Genomic DNA, 17,524 nt, shown 5'->3' with positions numbered 1-17,524 from the left:
AGGAACAACAGCCTACAACTGAACACAGACAAAACCAAAGTACTCATTATGGGCCCACACTCCGATGTCTAGGAGGACACCTGGTGTCTCCCGCCCTAGAGAACCCACCCTACCCCACTAACCATGCACGTAAACTCGGAATCATCCTGGACTCCGAACTCAAAATGGACCGCCAAATCAATGCTGTCACTTCCTCCTGTTTCCACACCCTCTGTCTCCTATGAAAGACCTTCAACTGGATTCCCTGCAAACACAGGAAAACCATCACCCGTGTCCTCATCAGCAGCATACTGGACTACGGCAACAAACTCTGCGCTGGGATCATCAAGCACCTCACCCGAAAACTCCAGAACGCCTCCGCCAGACTAGTCCTCAACCTACAGTGCCACTACCACATCCCCCAACACCTGCAAACACTACACTAGCTCCCTGTTGAGAAGAGAATCGCCTTCAAGCTTCTCACCCTTTTCCATAAAGCCCTCCACAACACCGGACCTGCCTACATGAACCACATCTCGTTCCACGCACCCCAAAGATCCCTACGCTCACCCCAGCTCTTCCTTGCTACGGTGCAGCGCATCAAATAGGCCAGAACAGGAAGTCTCTCCTTTTCCTTCCTTACGACCAAGGCATGGACCACCCTCCCTCTCTACCTCTGACAGACACAAACACTCTCCAAGTTCCTGAGGGACCTCAAAACATAGCTCGTCGACGAATCATCATGAACTTCCAGGAGATGCATGACCCCCCCCAAGTGCCTTGATACCCTTTTGGGTGAGTAGTTGCGCTTAACAAACCCTTGATTGATTGATTGAATGCTATCACTTCCCAAGCGAGGCTTAACAAGAAGAAACCTCCTTATTTATCCTCCTTATTTCATCTTTGCATGTGTCGTACTTTTTGCAGAACAAATAGAAAGAGGGATACGCCTCTAAGGATTGTCTTGAAGGAACTCTTTGATCTACAGGTGAGTGCACTGAAGAAATTTAAGGGGAACTGGAGTAATAGATGTAGCAAAGCAGATTTCTTTTTCTACTCCCCCATACAGGTTTCCCTCGAAGAATGATAAGGTTTTTGTATTTGTATTGCTTGTAACATTTCTGTACTGTGATAGTGATGAACTAAGATGTAATCTATAAGAAATGTTTTTACTCTAATGGATTTTTTGAAACCTGATTATCAATAAAAATAAATTTAAAAAAGGATTGTTTTTGTGCAGGAAGGTATCCCTTCCTGTGCAAAAACAATCCTGCCCATAACGCAGGACCTCCTGTACCATGGTGCAAGGTTCCCTGCACTGGTGCTAGGCACCCTCAACTGTGCCAGCAAAGGGAGACAGCTGAAAGGTACCATATCTTAATAGATATGGCACTTTTAAGCTCTCTCCCATTCACGCACAGGAGCAGAGCAACTTGGCTTGCTGCAATATGTTGAGTGAATTTTAAGTAAATATGCTCCAATTTCATTGATCCTATTTTTCCAAGTGTTTAAGTATTCAGCTTATGTTGGAAGTTGGGTTATAGGGAGTGGTAGATAGGCACCTAACACCAGCAACAAGGCCACCAACATGGGTCTCTATGAATGTGTCCCTTGCTCAACCCTTGGTAGCTGACACTGAGCAATAAGGCTTAACTTAGGAGACAGGCATGCAAAGCATTTAAAAACACCAACACAGTAAGATACAGCACACAATAGAATTCCCACCACAACTAGGCTCTATTTGTATCTTTAAAATGAGACCAAAACCATCAAAATACAATGTAGGGAACCAGCAATATGAATTTTTAACAAACAAACACTTTCTAGTGCTTAGAAACCAAAAGCCCCACTTCTGGACATCTGGTTGTGCTTTACCGGGACAAAGTCAAAGTTTGAGGTCAATCACGATGGAGCCCTGCTTGTATACTCCAGGCAGGAGGTCTTGGTAAAAATTTTACCGCCTCACTTACAAACTTTTATGGAGCGTTTCTTGCCAGGGCCCTTAAATGTTTCCCACCAGTCCGGATTCGGTGAGGGTTTGCAGGCTTGAATTTCCACGAGCTCCCATTCAAACCCTGGAAGTCGGACCTCCGGAGTTCTTCAGCCGAATGAACCTGGAATCCAGGCCAGGTCGCCGTTGAAGAAGGCCAGCATGGTGCTTACGGTCAAGTAGGTCCCCATAAGGAGCTTTAGCCAAAAAGTTTCCCAAATTTTGCCTAATGTCTGGAGGTCCGACCAGAAAGTCACCTGGTGGGTTCCAAGTGCCCAAAACACAAACCAAAGGGTCTGGAATCTCCTAGATAGTGCTTGGCAGACCTGGACTTCAATTCCCACAATGCAGTTGGTCAACCCCTTAAAACTCCACTGGAGACACACCAGGAGGGGGACGCTGGCTGGGGAAGGATCAGTTAAGCTCTGTTAATCTGTAGCTACAGGTAGCCAACTCCTTACTCCTTTTTGAAGCAAGGTAAAGTCCTCAGGGCTGTAACCCCAGATAGTGTAGCAGGCACAGTCTTCACCAGGCAGGCCCTTGGGTGGAGAACTAGATTCCAGTAGGACAGGCTTCCTTCTTGTAGTTTTAGGAAGCAGAACTGAGAGGCTCTGCACCACTCACATATGTATCCAGTGTTCTCTGGCAACAAGCGGGGAACACCCCGTCTAATGAGTAAGGCAACACCTCAAAACATGACAACTTCCTCTGGAGTGTGGCATAGTCTTCTCGCAGAAAGCACTTCTCTCAAAATCCATCATGCTTGGAGATTCAGCAGAGCAGCAAGAGCTAACTAAACTAAACTCAGAGTATGGCTTATGTCCATAAACTCCCCCACTCACATCTGTGCTCCACAGTCATCTCTCCATCAGGTAGCCTCTGCCTGGCAGGACACTTATCACCTAATGAAGGCAGCTTGGCTAATCCCCTCAGTGCTGATCAATCAAGGAAGCGTGCTAGAGGCTGGATTTTGGCTGACAGAAAAGAAAGTCTTATATTTTTTTTCTGTACAAATTCAACAACGCCAAGTTGCTGGATTTATGAATACTATTCTGTTCAGTCTTGAATAATATTTTGTCACAATCTCCTAGCAATAGATATGCATCCATACCACATTGCCATGTTAGCCTAATTTGGCCTATGAGGCCAACTATTGCCAATGGAGAAATGAAATGTGCAATTTCTTCATTACCAGGGTTTATAAAACCTATTTTATAAGGTCCCTGCTCATAATTACAGGACAGCCCACCTCTGGAACACCTAGGGGAGACCTGGGGGTTCCTAATATGCAAAAACTATGTTGGTTATTACTTCACAGTGTCCACAGCACCAAAGTCGACTTTGAGGTGAATGTCCTACACTGGGGAAAAATAAAATGGGCAGCTTTCACTCACCAGGGTTTATAAAAACAACTTTTATAGGGATCCTGCTTATTGTCACATGACCCTCAACAACTCCTGGAACACCTAGAGGAGATCCTGGGGGGACTTACAATTTAAAAATAAGGTAAATTATCACTTTTAAAATGCTCATACCACCACAGTTGAGTTTGCAGTGAATTTTACATTTAAAAGTATTGCTGCAACACAGAGCTGCTTTTAAAATGACCTCAGGCTCTCAGCAGTGCACATATGCAAGTGTCACAAATACTTCTGGCCTCTAAACTGCCATGCCCTATTATATATTGGGGACTTATAGGTAGATGTTATCCCCTGGCCCTATAATCTACTAGGGACATATAAGGTAGGTCAAGCCAATTATAAGTGTACCTCTATGTATGTGCTTGTGCTTAACACAGCACTGGCCCTGGGTCTAACTACAGAGTCAGCTACCACCAGTTCCATTCAGCACAAAACAATTGGGGTGAACAGGTCAAAAAGGGTGACTTTCTAACCGCTTACCAAAGTATGGTGCTTAAAAAACTTGGTTCAAACCGTCAACTCCTTTATTTCTTAAACGTATTGTTATTTGGTTGGGCAGTTACAAATTCCACCTGACATCCCGTGGTATTTGAGAATCTCTGTGTGATTGCTCTGCATCTGTGGCTTAGGTGGCTGAAGCGATGTGAGGTTCACTTTACAGTCACCTCGCTATTTTGTGAGAAAATGGCAAATCCTTTTTTTTATGTTTAAAGGCTTTATTGCTTGGTGCTCGTCTCATATTTTCATAATCCAGTAAGCTGGTTGGCTGCTAGCCATGTTACCTAAACCTGGTTTCCCTACTGACAAATACATTCTGCATATCAGGGCATATTCCACTTTACGTTCAAACACGCAACACTTAGCAGTAGGAATCAACAATTGCAGTACCCTAGTATATACACAAGAGTCAAAGCAAACCCTTATTTGCCACAGTTGCCCCCCTCTTAGGTCCACTGCTAAAGAACCTTAGTTAAACAGATACAAACGAAGAACAGAGAGGCAACAATATACAATGCAGTACATATATTAAGTAATTTTCAGGAGAATGTTCATCTATGTTCACACAAAAGAGAGAGTAATGATCCTTCAAGTGAATCTTCAATTTTTATTTCAATCTTCAAACATAATCTTGACAGAGATGACAGCCAACGCGTTTCGCCCAAATCGGGCTTCCTCAGGGCAAAATGATTTTATGAGTATCAAAGAAACTTCAATATGATGTCACCATGAGGACAAACCTAATTCTTTGGTATTTAATTAGAAGCTGTCTATGAGTAAAATGATCCACCCGTTTTCTATTCAGTGATGGATGCCAGTAAGCATTATACATGAACACGGCACTGATGCGGGAGAGACTTTTTCTTTACAAATCGATTTTTCTCCAATTCATATAGTGGTCAGGTCTGAACAGGTAATACATGGGTTTCCGGGTGGACACTATAATAGGTGTCACTGGATAAAATGAGTTAAGTCGCAAGGTTCGAGACAGCCATCCAACACCCGATTGAGAGCCTTTGTGAAGGTAGGACAGGTAAAGAAAACCGCGCGAAAAACCGCTTTGGGCGAAACGCGTTGGCTGTCATCTCTGTCAAGATTATGTTTGAAGATTGAAATAAAAATTGAAGAATCACTTGAAGGATCATTACTCTCTCTTTTGTGTGAACATAGATGAACATTCTCCTGAAAATGACTTAATATATGTACTGCATTGTATATTGTTGCCTCTCTGTTCTTCGTTCATATTCCGCTTTAACTAGTTGTTTTAAGTACCTCCTGACAACATAGTGCGTTGCTATGTGAAAAGCATCTAGGGCAAATGAGTAGAATACGGTTATGCATGGTCCTACATTCCTCAACCTAAGTAGTGTTCCATCATTTAAACCTTGACATGGCAATTAGGCCCTGTTGATTATGTCCCTCTCAGACAGAGTAAGGAAGAAGGCATGAACGCGTTTTTGTAGGAGACACTGTGCTACTTTATATCCAATTAATGTATTTTTTCATGCAAATACTTGAATAGTCAGTGAGTGGAGAGCATGTTAACTTTCTAGATAGGCCGATCAAGACTGTTTTTTGCCATTACCTATTCCTTTCTGGAGAACAACTTACTTCCTAACGGTGTACCTCTATGGTCCTGGCCAACTACCCCATTCTGTAGAGCATGTCTTTTAAGGGAAAGCTGTGTATGTGGATCATTTGCTTTTAGACACAACATGGAAGCCATCTGGCAGTACAGTGTTCTTTTTAATGTACTTTAATAAGACATTGCTTGTTTTCCATCTTTCTGACTCCAACAAGAGCAGGGGAGGACACACGTTTCTCAGATATATTTGTTTCTCAATCTGGCAAGAAGACAGGTACAATGGGTCTTGTTCAGTGCTTGATTTGAGCTGATTGTTGCAAGTGGGGCCATAAGCACTCATTTTTAGGGACCAGTACTTTTCTTTCCTCATCAGACATTAACAAGAGCAGGAGAGGGTAAAATAAATACAGGGGAATCAAGGAAAATAGGAAAATGCAAGAGTGAGATAAAGGAGGCAGGGTAAATCTTGTAATAAATTAGGATGCATGCATTGGATTCAAGAGTACGCATCTGGTGTGCCGACTTTTAATATCACCGGCCACGGGACTCTGGGAAGAGTTTCTGGCATGACTCTCCTTTTTTTTACAAATTTTAAGCATGTGTGCTGCCATCAGCAATTGTCTCCCACAAATCGAAAAAATACAGGAAATGCTGCTCTCAATGGCAGTGTCCGCAGACTGGCAGATGCCTACACTTCACAAGGCAACACAAATTGTAAGAAGAAAAGAAGAAAAGGTGGACTCCCACATTTTACTGTCCACTCCTCTACCAGAGAACAGCACAGAGAGAAGCCCTGCTGGACAGTGTTTTAACATTATCCAGAAAGAGGACAATGATTCAGGTCCCAAAGGGTTAATAGGGGCTGGGGTGGAACTCTCGAATTTTCCTGCTGCAGGAGAATGCACGTTGATCATAGACTTGAAATACCTGAACAGATTTATTCCAACTGTACATTTACAAATAAGTTCCCTTCAGCAAATCATTCTACTAATTTCTCAGGGGGATTATCTGACCAAAACGAATTTTCAGTATGCTTTTTTGCATGTCCCCAATGCTTCTGCAAGTCAACAGTTTCTCGGATTCTGTGTAGGCCAAGATCATTGTCAGTTTTGTGTCCTTCCTTTTGGGATAAAAACAGTTCCAAGAGTGTTTGCAAAGGTTCTGGCTCCAGTAATGGCTTTCTTTCACAACAGGGGGATACAAATGTATCCTTACTTTGACGATCTTCTGATTCAGTCCCATTATTATGCCATTTCAATGTAACAGACAATGGATGTTTGCAGAGAACTAGAGGATTTTAGGTTTCTGGTCAGCAGAAACAAGTCAGTCTCTGTTTCCTTACAGGATTTGGAATACTTTGGAGCCAATTTCAGGACAGATGTGGGGAAGGTATTCCTCCCGGCAGCATGGAGAATAAAGCTACATGCTCATGTGGATCTGATACTGCGACAACAGTGGGCCCCGGTGTGGGAATGGCTTTGAGTCCAAAGAGATGTGATAAGTATATTCTGGTTTCTGTTCCATCATATCGAACTACATTGCTCTGTGGTATGATTATGCTGATGGCTTTTTCCTTTTCTTTCAGGCGCCAACTGTATCACGTGGATCAGATGGTCCTATATACCCTTCAACATTGGTACCCAGTTTCAGAGGGCTATCAGATGCTTGTTCTAGTCACTTTGGTGGTCAGAGCTCATCTGACTGGTGGATGGAGTCTCCTGAGTTAGACCAGCGAAGCTGTCTTCTCAGGGACTTTGGTCTACCCAGGAGGAAAATCACTCATCAAACTAGAGAGAGTTGAATGCAGTGCAGGCAGCTCTTTGGATTTTTCTTGCACAGTATAAGGGTTCCGCTTTGGTGATCAGGATGGACAATTTAATTACAAAAGCTTCTATCAACTGACAGTTCGGTACAAATAGTCAGTCCTTGAACCAGTTAGCTTTACAGATAATGTCCTGGGCAGAGAGGAATCTCCTTTCTATGAGAGCAGTGCACAATCAGGGTAGTTTGAATATCCAGGCAGACAGATGAGTCAAGTATTTTCCAATCCACAGGACTTTACTGTCAATCCCCTAGTTTTTCAAGAGCTATGCATCAAATGGGAGGTTCCTCTCATAGATCTGTTTACTGAGTTCTCAAATGCACAGGTTTCTCGGTTCTTTTCCCATGAAGAGAACAAGCCGTCTCTGGGAATAAATATATGCCCTTTTCCAGCCTTGGTTAAGGGGTCCTCTCCATTTTTCCTCATCTCGAAAGTCCTGCTCAGAGTCAAGAGAGAGAAACTGGATATTATTCTAATAGTACCTCTTTGGTCAAGGAGAATGTGGTTTCTCTTTCTTCACTCCTTGGCACTAGACAAGGAATGGGTTCTCCCCTTGTTCCCCATTCCATTCATTCATTCAGTTCTAATGGTAATGCCCTTTGGCCATCTTTGGCTATTAGCCTGTAGGTTGAAACTATGGTCTGTTAAATATGTGTCTTTCCTTGTCCATCTCCCTTTCTATTTAGACCTCTAGGAGAGAGTTAACCAGGAAGTCTCACAATCACCACTGGGGTTCATTTAATAATTGGTGATACTAGATTTTCTTCAGGAGGGTTTCAGTAAAACATTTTTGTTTCCACATTGAGACTTCAATTGTCTGCCATAAGAGCTTTTAGATCCCCCTGGGGTAATCTGGAACCTATTGATTTCTTGTTTGGTTGACTTTTTGGGGAATTTTCAATGATTATGTTAAAGGTGAAGATGTTTTTCCTCCATGGGATTTACATTTGGTCCTCTCTTTCCTTCAGGGTCCTGTCTTTGAACCATTGGAGGAATCCTCAACCACATTTTTGTCTCTTAAGTTTTTTTTCCTAGTGGCTATAACTTCATCCTGGAGACTAGTAGTGTTGAGTTCTCTCCACTGCCACTATCCTTATTTGGAGATGTTTGAGGATAGGGCGATTTTGTCTTTGGATCCAGATTTTCTTCCTAAGGTTAAGTCTCCATTTTATAGAAATCAAGACACAGTACTGCCTTTCCTCTTGGATGTGATTTCCTATGACCCTTCAGTGGCTTATTTGGGCATTTGTAAGGGTGTTATTTGTTTGCAATAAAATCGATTCACTCCTGGATGTATTTGTGTCTTCATTCTTGCCATTTGTGTTATGATAAGAAGGCCCTTGCTTGGGTATACATGTATTATGTAAGCACTGGGATGAGGAAGATTCTCTTTTCCTCGTCTCAGTAATTACAACACACCCTCCCTCCTTAAATCCTGGCCTTCTTATTTCGGTGACAATAAGAGTTGCTTGGGTATGGCTTAGGAAGTGCAATAGGATAAGGTGAAATGTATGGGAGGAGCTTGGGTTTCGTTTAATAAAAAGGGAACACAGTTTAAGAGATTATGCCTGAATGGGAAACATGAGGTAAAAAATCACTATGTATGTCCTATGATGAGGAAGAGAGAATTGGAGTAACAAAGATTACTGGTAAGTAATCCGAGCAACTGGTTACATTCCACAACACATACTATCCCCTATTTCTGTTACCAACTCAGCTACATACACTTAATACATTTACCCACCAACTGCAATAATAAATAGCTGGAAAATGTAGCAGATTTCTTATAGGCATGTTCACTTCATTTAACAAATCAAGAAAAAATAAATAAACAATTAGTAGTGTGTAACAGTTTGGTCCACAAGATTTTCTAAGATATTGCTGCATTTTAAGACAACCATTTTCCAGTGTATGAACAACAATGGATTGTTAATTTCTGTTATTGTGCAATTTTTTTTAACTTACTCTTCTCTGCAAACGATCAATGATTATCTGATTGGATGAATGCGTTAAATTCAGAAGTGCCAAGCATAGTGTTGTTGAATGCACATTGCCCTGTGGAGGCAATAAACAGAAAGTTTAATGCAGTAAAGTATTGTGTCAACGTTCTATACATGATTCATGGTGTTCTGCATATTTGCCACCTTCTGTACAACTGTCTGCACAGAAAGACTGAATGCTTCATTAGTCCTGTCTAAAATCACGTTGTCATTACATTCATTTCACAAGATGAGTTTAAATAACAAGGTACCGCAATACATTCATATTTAAAACCACACAGACCTCTTCGACAGATGACTTTAAAATATAAATACTTTTTCCTGCAATACTCTGTAGCAGATTTAACCAACTTCGGCAAATGAAATATGTGCTTGTGTGCGCGGTGCGTGTATTTGAGTGTGTGCACATGTGTCTGTACATACTTGATGATCCTCAAATGTACTGTTTTCTCCTTTTGTGAACAAAATCTTAAGATGATACAGATGCATTAATTTAGTGGCAAATATTTGGATTGTCGGCATGAAAAAATACATATAAAAGTAAACAATATGGGTACAATATACCACTGTTAAAAGCATGTAATATACAAATTATGTACAGGTTCTTGCAATTCACCAATGGTAATTTTATTCGGCTGAACACTAGGATAGTCTAAGCACTATAATCATAATTTAATATAGTATAGGCACACAATATTAAACATGGGGCATCTGGTATAATGTATGTTCAAAAAACCCATGAATGATCACACCACTGAATCATTAAGAAAGGTAGCTGCGAGTGCTAGAATGTTCAAACTATAATACACTACTGACACTTGGCTTTGGTGGAGCCTCCGAGGAATCTTATTGCCCAGAGGTTGAGAGCATGAAATATGTTGAGGACAGCAGGCTTGCCACACTCATCTTGCTGCTCACTATGGCCCATGCGTGGCTTGGAGAGCCAAGATGACAGATGCCTGATACCGTGGCTCCACGCCAGTTCCCAATAATCTGCAACTCATCTTATCTTAGTAGGAATTTATAGAGCGCACGGTCACCCAGAGGTTTCATGACGCTAATCAGGCAAGGAGTCACACACAGGGAGATCACCCGAGAGCTTGCTCATATAACCAGGTTTTGAGCATTCTTCTGAACGCCTGGAGATTGTTGCTCATCCGGATTGATAGTGGCAGGGAGTTCCAGAATGTTGGGGCGAGGTAAGAAAACCTACACCCCCCCTGGCGTCTGAGCTTGAAAGTAGGGACAGACAGCAGCTGGAGGTGGGCAGATTGGAGATTGCGGAGAGGTACATGTCTAACTATTCTGCAGCTGATGAATTTTGGGCTGTTACCGTGCAGAGCATTAAAGACAATACACCTAGTCTTGAAGGCGATACTTTGAGCCATAGGAAGCTAGTGAAGTTTATCCAACATTGGTCTAGCAGATAGCTATCTAGGCTGCTTATGGATTAACTTGGCAGCCTGCTTTTGAACCAATTGAAGACGCTTGAGAAGGCCCAGAGGAAGGCCTAGGTAGATGGAATTTGAAAAGTCTAAACGTGACAGAACCAAGGCAATCAAAACCTGTATCAGAGCAGAGTGGGTAAGCAGATGGGCAATTTTCCTGATTCTGCGTAACTGAAATAGGCAAGATGGGACCACTGCACCCACTTGACCTCTGAGGGAAAGGTCGGCGTTAATGCTGACCCCTAGGCTTTTTACCGATGAAGAAGGAGGAGGAGGGGGACCCAGTTCCGCCGGCCAATAGTGAGGGCCCCAGACAAGTTCAGTCTTCCCGGGCAGGATTAGTTCAGTCTTGCCCAGGTTGAGTTTCAGATGGTTTCAGTCCATCCAGCTCTGAATATGGAGCATGGTGGTTTGGAATTGAAGAATGGAATCGGTGGAGCTATCCAAGGTGAAGACCAGCTGAAGGTCATCCGCATAATTGAAGGTGGTAACCGATATATCTTTTAAAGAGTGGATCAGAGGCCGAAGATACAAATTGAAGAGGAGGGGTGAGATGGAGGAGCCCTGTGGGACTCCACATGAGGTTGCGTGTTTCGGAGTGAACTCATTGGCTCTACTGGGGTCCATCTGAGGCTGCGGATGACTCCTACTGAGGGGGCGACCAGGTAGAGACCGCCTCTGGCTATATACACTAAGCAGAGCTGCGTGACAGAACATCGCAGTCTCGGGGGGCCTTCCACCGTGGTGTGAGCCACCGCTAACCTCACCCTCAAGTCTACTTGCAGCTTCGAACTCTGCTGTCTGCTGAGCTGTGAGGCCACCACAGGTGGGAACGGACCACTGTTCTCCCACCTGCCCCTCACAGTAGCATCACTGCAAATCTCTGTTTTCAGTGGTCCCCTTCACTAAAGATGTAAATGACTGGAGATGAGCAATTCTTAGCTCCATACACCTAGAGAGGCGATGCAGCAGGCCTTGTGGTGTTTGGGGACCTCACATCATGGAATTGGCCAATTCTGCCTTCAACTTGAGCCTGATCAAGTCCCGGACCTCATCAGCTGCTGTGGTGGGCCACAGCAGGCAGCAGGGCCGAACTACTGCTTCTCTGCCTGCCTTGCTGTGGCAGCACTGCTGAGGCGCCACCATCATCCCCCTCATCAGCAACGTGGTGGTGACCTTGGTCTGCATACAGTAGGGCCGCCTTGTGCTGGTAGATCGACTTCCAGCCAGATCACCCTTACACCTACTGGCAGATGAACTCGTTATACCCTGCCCTGCAGACTGATCGTCACAGTTAGCGGAGACATATTGTGATTGGACCTGGCCATTGCCATGGCCTGGCTAAGACTATCTGGGACCTTTTTTATGTTTCTGCTGGACCCCCACTTGGAACTCTGGGACTATCCAACATTGAACAGCAGCGCAAGCCTGCGCTGTCAGCGTGGGCCTCTCGAGGAGGCATGTTGCATGTTCCAGGCACAAAAGCAGTCTACTAGCCCCCCATCCCTGGGATAAGACTCCCATAGGATACAGGTGAGTGGAATTACAGGTGAGTGGAATTCTGACCACTTTGGTGGCAATGTTCCATCAGTGCTGAGCCCAGCCATGGAATGCATTATTGCACTTGTGGAGAAAGGGATTGCCCTCCCTACCTCAGCGTATTTGCTTTGGGCCTGACCCTTGCCGCTGCACGGTCTGTTGCAGTACACTTGCTCCCACCCTGAGGGGACATCAGAAGCCATTGACTGTTGTGTTCTGGCCCCTTCTTTGCCTCATCAATCCTTGTGACTGGTTACTCAGATCCATAACATGGGGACCATAAACATCTTTTGCGCAGATGGGCTGCTTGTGTTCCAGAATAGGATAATATCTGCCCGTAAGCAGGCTCACTCATGACATTACACCCATCGCCCGCTGCCACAATAGGAAAGCCCAGAACCACAGCGGCAGGTTACACACCTGGGGCTCCACGTAGGCGAGAGACCTCACTCAGGCAGGCACCTTGGAGAAACTTGATTCGATTCTGATCATCATTGTAACGGCCAGACGTCTCTGAAGCACAAAATCGACGCAGTTGTGGTAGACCAAGATCTGCTACATGACAACCATAGGAAGATCTTAGAACGTGTCATTTATGTGGAAAAGACACCTGCAGAATTACAACCGGAGTCAGGAGATGTACAACGACTGGTTGCAACCCTCCGTGACCTAGTAGGCCATCTACAAGAATACATGGAGGACATGGAGGGGCGATCACCAGAAATATTATGCAAGTAGTGGGATTGGCGGAGGGGGCTGAGGGCCCCAACATAGTCTCTTTCCTAGAAACCTGGATTAAAAGCTTCATGACAATGGACAAACTCTCTCCTTTTTTCTACATTGTACATGTGCATAGAATCCCTCTGCCGAAACTGCCACCAGGGTCCACACCTCGACCGCTGATTGCTTGGAACCTACACTACAGAGACCGGGATGTGGCATTGAAGGAGGCTTGCAAATGTCACCTCTACGTATCGATAATGCCCATATGATGCTTTTTCTGGACTATACCATTGATGTCCAGCACCAATGGGAATTTTATGGAGCAGTAAAATGCAGGCTATGATAGTTGAACCTCACCTACTTCCACCTATTTCCAGCCACGCGCAGAATGCTCCATGACAACAGCCAACAGCTCACAGTTTTTTAACGACCTTGAAGCAGCCTGGAATTGTATAGACCAATTCCACAATTCCGCTTTGGCACCCCCCCAGCGCCCACCTCATGGCCCAGATGGTGCCACAAATGGTACCACTCCTTGAGGCATCCTGGTATATGTTGCATTGTCAGCCTGACTCACTCTGTCTGGAAGATTAGTTGGTTGGCCCTCGAGACCACATCCTCCTTCTGCAGCCTTGGTAAGTTGCCCACACTAACACAACACGACTCAGCCAGCTACACTGACTTCCATCTTGCACACTCCAGTAATGTGATCACCTACTCCTCTGAATATTACTCCAAAAACTACTGATGACTTGATATGATCCCGATGATGTGACTACCCCTGCTGCTAATACTGGTATTGTCTCCCATGCGCTAGCTCTTCCCATTTACTCTGCAGAGATTGCAGAAGCGGTTCGTTCTCTCGCAACTAATAAAACCCTGGAATCAGACTGTCTTCCTATTGAATGTTACTGGACTAACTCTGACCTGCTCTACCCCCACCTGGAATGCTTCTATAACATGGTGATAGAATAACAACTCCTTCTGTCGCTGATTCGGGAGTCCACACTCATTCCCATTTCCAAAACCCATCAAAGATGGCCCCAAATACGTTTTCACAACACCCTTCAAAGATGCTTAATGCCATTTATAAAATTCTCAGTAAAGTATTAGCGGAATGCCTCCTTCCCCTGGATCTAAGCCTAGTGTACACCAATACAGAATGGATGCTTACCCTGCCTGGTAGGATTACATCACTGAACCTTGGATGCCTTACAGAAGTCTCGAGGTCAGTGCTGACCCTTGACCCCATGCAGCCAGCCTTGTATAGGACCTCGAAAAGGCCTTCAACTCACAGAATTGAAAATCCTTGTTTTATTTTCTCAAATGCTATGAGTTGAATGAGCAGACACTATGAATGATCTGACTCATATATGACAAGCCCCAGGTATGAGTTTGAAAGGGAAGGCATCCATCCACATTTACTCTCTGCCGAGGCACTAAACAGGGATGTCCTCCATCCTCTCTCCTTTTTGCCCTTGAGATAGAACCCATATCCTTCAGACTCCCTGTGGGAAGGGTAGTGTAGGGACTCCCGCTTGGCATTTGCACCAACTCGGTCTCTCTCATCTAACTCCTGAGAGAATTACAGATACTTTCCTGGTGCAAATGTGACCTGCCTACACTGCTTAACACCAGACGCTGACCTACGTCACATGTTTTGGGCATATGTCTTGCTTGTTCATTACTGGTTGGTGATCTCCTCTCAACTCATACAACTAACCGTTTTAATCCCTCTCTACACTTGGAAGGTCTGTGCCTTGGGCACCTTCCCACACACTGTGAGATGTTGAGTTAAGGTATGCTTCCTAGACCTTGCCACACTTCTAGCATGGAGCACCCTAGAATGCCGCTGGTGGGATGCCTAACCTCTAAGCCCGGAGGGTGGAGACTCGCGACCCTGGCCTGGCCTGGCACAGAGAGTGCTTCGCTTTGCAGGGAGGAGGGTAGGGGAATTCTGCAATATCCTATCTCAATAGAGTAGGACATCCTTCTATGGCGATTTCGGACAAAGGATCAACCGCCCGATCTCAGCCCAAACCTTGCTCCTCACCACCTAGACTCTACAAAAGGTGTTTAGGATCCCAGCTGGTGCCCCTTCTGCAACCTTCAAACTTGGACCTGGGCGACCAATAGCCCCTACCTTAACTGCCTTGCACTTGCTATGATGCATCCTCGACAACTCTACAAGGCCCGTCATTATATATTACACTCCTGACACAGTCACCTAGCCTTGCCAGCCTAACGCCACCTAATTCCTCTTCCCTCTCCTCTTTGATTAAACTTCATGAATTTGCCTACCTGCTCCAGGCCTCCCTCTACTCCCGCACCTCCCCTTCTACCTCCTCTTTCAAGAGAAAGATATGATCCTGCTCCGCCTATCACTCTCCATTACCCTTCATAATGATATATGTTTGCATTCTCATTATTGTTGTCATTGCACAAAAGCAATAAAGAACATACCATTTTTTTACTGCTTACTATTTATATGTAATGAAGGGATAAACAAGGAAATCTGAAAGTAATTTCTATGAGCTGATAGGCTAGCTGGAAAATCTCCAAGGAGGTTTGTTAGGAAATCTTGACAGGATGTGTAAGTCTACTCTGAAAGGGTAACACTTGGAAGCTGCTTCTGCAAATTCTGCAGATCGTCACATATGGACTGTTTTCAACCACAAGTCTCACCCACCTGGAGTAGAAACCCCCAAAAATACAATAAACTAGAATTTGGGAGACATTTTAATTATGCTATAGAAATGTACAATTTCTTTTAATTTTGTGTTATGCGAAATTCGTGCGAATTCTAAAAATCTTTTGTATTATAGGATGCCTCCTAGTCTTTTTTTACCCAAGGGTGCATCTTGCATCAAAGGATTCACAAGGTACAAGGGGAGACTGGTTTGAGTCGAAAAGGTCTCCCTTAGTGCATTTTCTACTCAAACCAGTCTCCGACTAAGGGCCAGATGTATCAAAGGATTTTACCCATTCTGTGTCTATGGGAAAATGTGTTGATACATATGGCCCTAAATCTCTAGAAATTCTGGAAAAGTAGATGCACTTTTGGGAAAAGAAATGACTCAAGATACTGGCAAAGCACATTTTACTACAAACGTATAATTTAAAGACAATTTAATAGAAATTCAGCCCTACAACAAACACAGCATGCTTTTTTCCCTGCGGAAAAATAGGTGCGTGAGCTAGGGGTCATGGGTTTCAGGGTAGGCTTCTGTCTGTCCAGGGGAGCATTGTCAGCTGCGCCCTACTGCTTCAGGTGCCGGGCACCATCCGGGCTCTGCTGCAGTACACACCTGGGGTCCAGTGACTTCGAGCATGGAATTATTCGGATCTGAAGTTTCTGGACCCCATCATATTGGGCCTGTAGAGACTTTAAATGTCGGTACCATAATCCCACCCCGCATTATCACTCCGAGTGAAATTGTGCAACTCATAATGCGGACTTGTGATGTAAAAGCAGCAGCAGTATCAGCTCACTGAAGAATGACTCAAGATCAGATAGAGCACATCTTATTGAACTAATAATTATTCAATTAACACAACTCCTTTTAAAAATCAAAAACTGAAAGTCTTACCATATTTGCGCTCAAGCAGTCAAGCACCTGGATCGTTATTGTTTCATTTTCATTTTGATTAATAATGTAAGACGCCTCCTTGAATAAACCCATGTGATTACCATCAAATGTAACAAAACTAAGATCAGAGAAAATGGAACATCGACCTGAAAAGAAAAAATATAGTACAATGTTCTCACAATCATGCTGAAATGCGAAAAATTTAAAAGAATGCAGGACAACATACCCTGCAGAAATGTTGACTTTCAAGATACTGCATTGCTGTAAAATATTCTAATCTAAAATAAAGATTCGTATAATTACACACTTATCTTGCAATTAATATTAAAAGTTATTGTAAAGGTAAATGTTTCAAATAGGCAGGGCTGCATCAACACGCCTGAGAAAATGTATTTATCTATAGAATAATACTGGCCTGAATAAACTTCGTACATCCAAAACTTGTGATTCAGAAAGGTAGAATTTCAGTTGGATAATTCTCTCATCCTAAGGTTAGGCGAAACATGTGTTGAATATACTGGTAACTCTAGGACAATATAGTTGTCACAATAGTTTTAGAGCGCATCTCTTTGCAGGTTTTTCCTGAGGTGATTTGTTACGGGTACACATACACCCACACCAATTCCAGCCTGCATCTAAACCCCTCCATTAAAAGATTCAGACCCCAGAATGGCAAACAATCATGTGGACACCAGCATACCGGGTCCTTTTCTGCATAGTTAATTACCAGCTGCTCAGAGCTGGGGGTGTATTTTGAGCCAGGGGTCTGAGGGTGGGTTTAGGAGCGGTGGGTGGGTGTTAGGGGCTTTGCATAATTCCCCTTGGTGTTGAAGTGGGTTTGGTGGGGCCGAGCTGATTTCAGTCCACAGCCCCTTCCCTGTTCTGCCTGCAGTTTGAATGGGTGCATAAGCAGCAAAACATTTCTACTC

The 17,524-nt window shown here is 44.0% G+C and overlaps 1 protein-coding gene across 1 annotated transcript in view; it reads right to left on the bottom strand.

The window, feature by feature from the left end:
* OTOG (otogelin) overlaps positions 1-17,524 on the bottom strand; it is a 1,187,449-nt gene that overhangs the window by 376,515 nt on the left and 793,410 nt on the right. Inside the window, exons 36-37 of the mRNA XM_086954148.1 lie at positions 16,596-16,741; positions 9,261-9,350 (exon numbers count right to left, since the gene is read on the bottom strand). Of these exons, the coding sequence (XP_086810274.1) occupies positions 9,261-9,350; positions 16,596-16,741 (236 nt within the window). The remainder of the gene's footprint in view (positions 1-9,260; positions 9,351-16,595; positions 16,742-17,524) is intronic.

The sequence above is a fragment of the Lissotriton vulgaris genome, chromosome 2_1 (assembly GCF_964263255.1).
Source record: "Lissotriton vulgaris chromosome 2_1, aLisVul1.2, whole genome shotgun sequence".
NCBI lineage: Eukaryota > Metazoa > Chordata > Amphibia > Caudata > Salamandridae > Lissotriton > Lissotriton vulgaris.
This window is presented reverse-complemented; position numbering and strand designations above follow the sequence as displayed.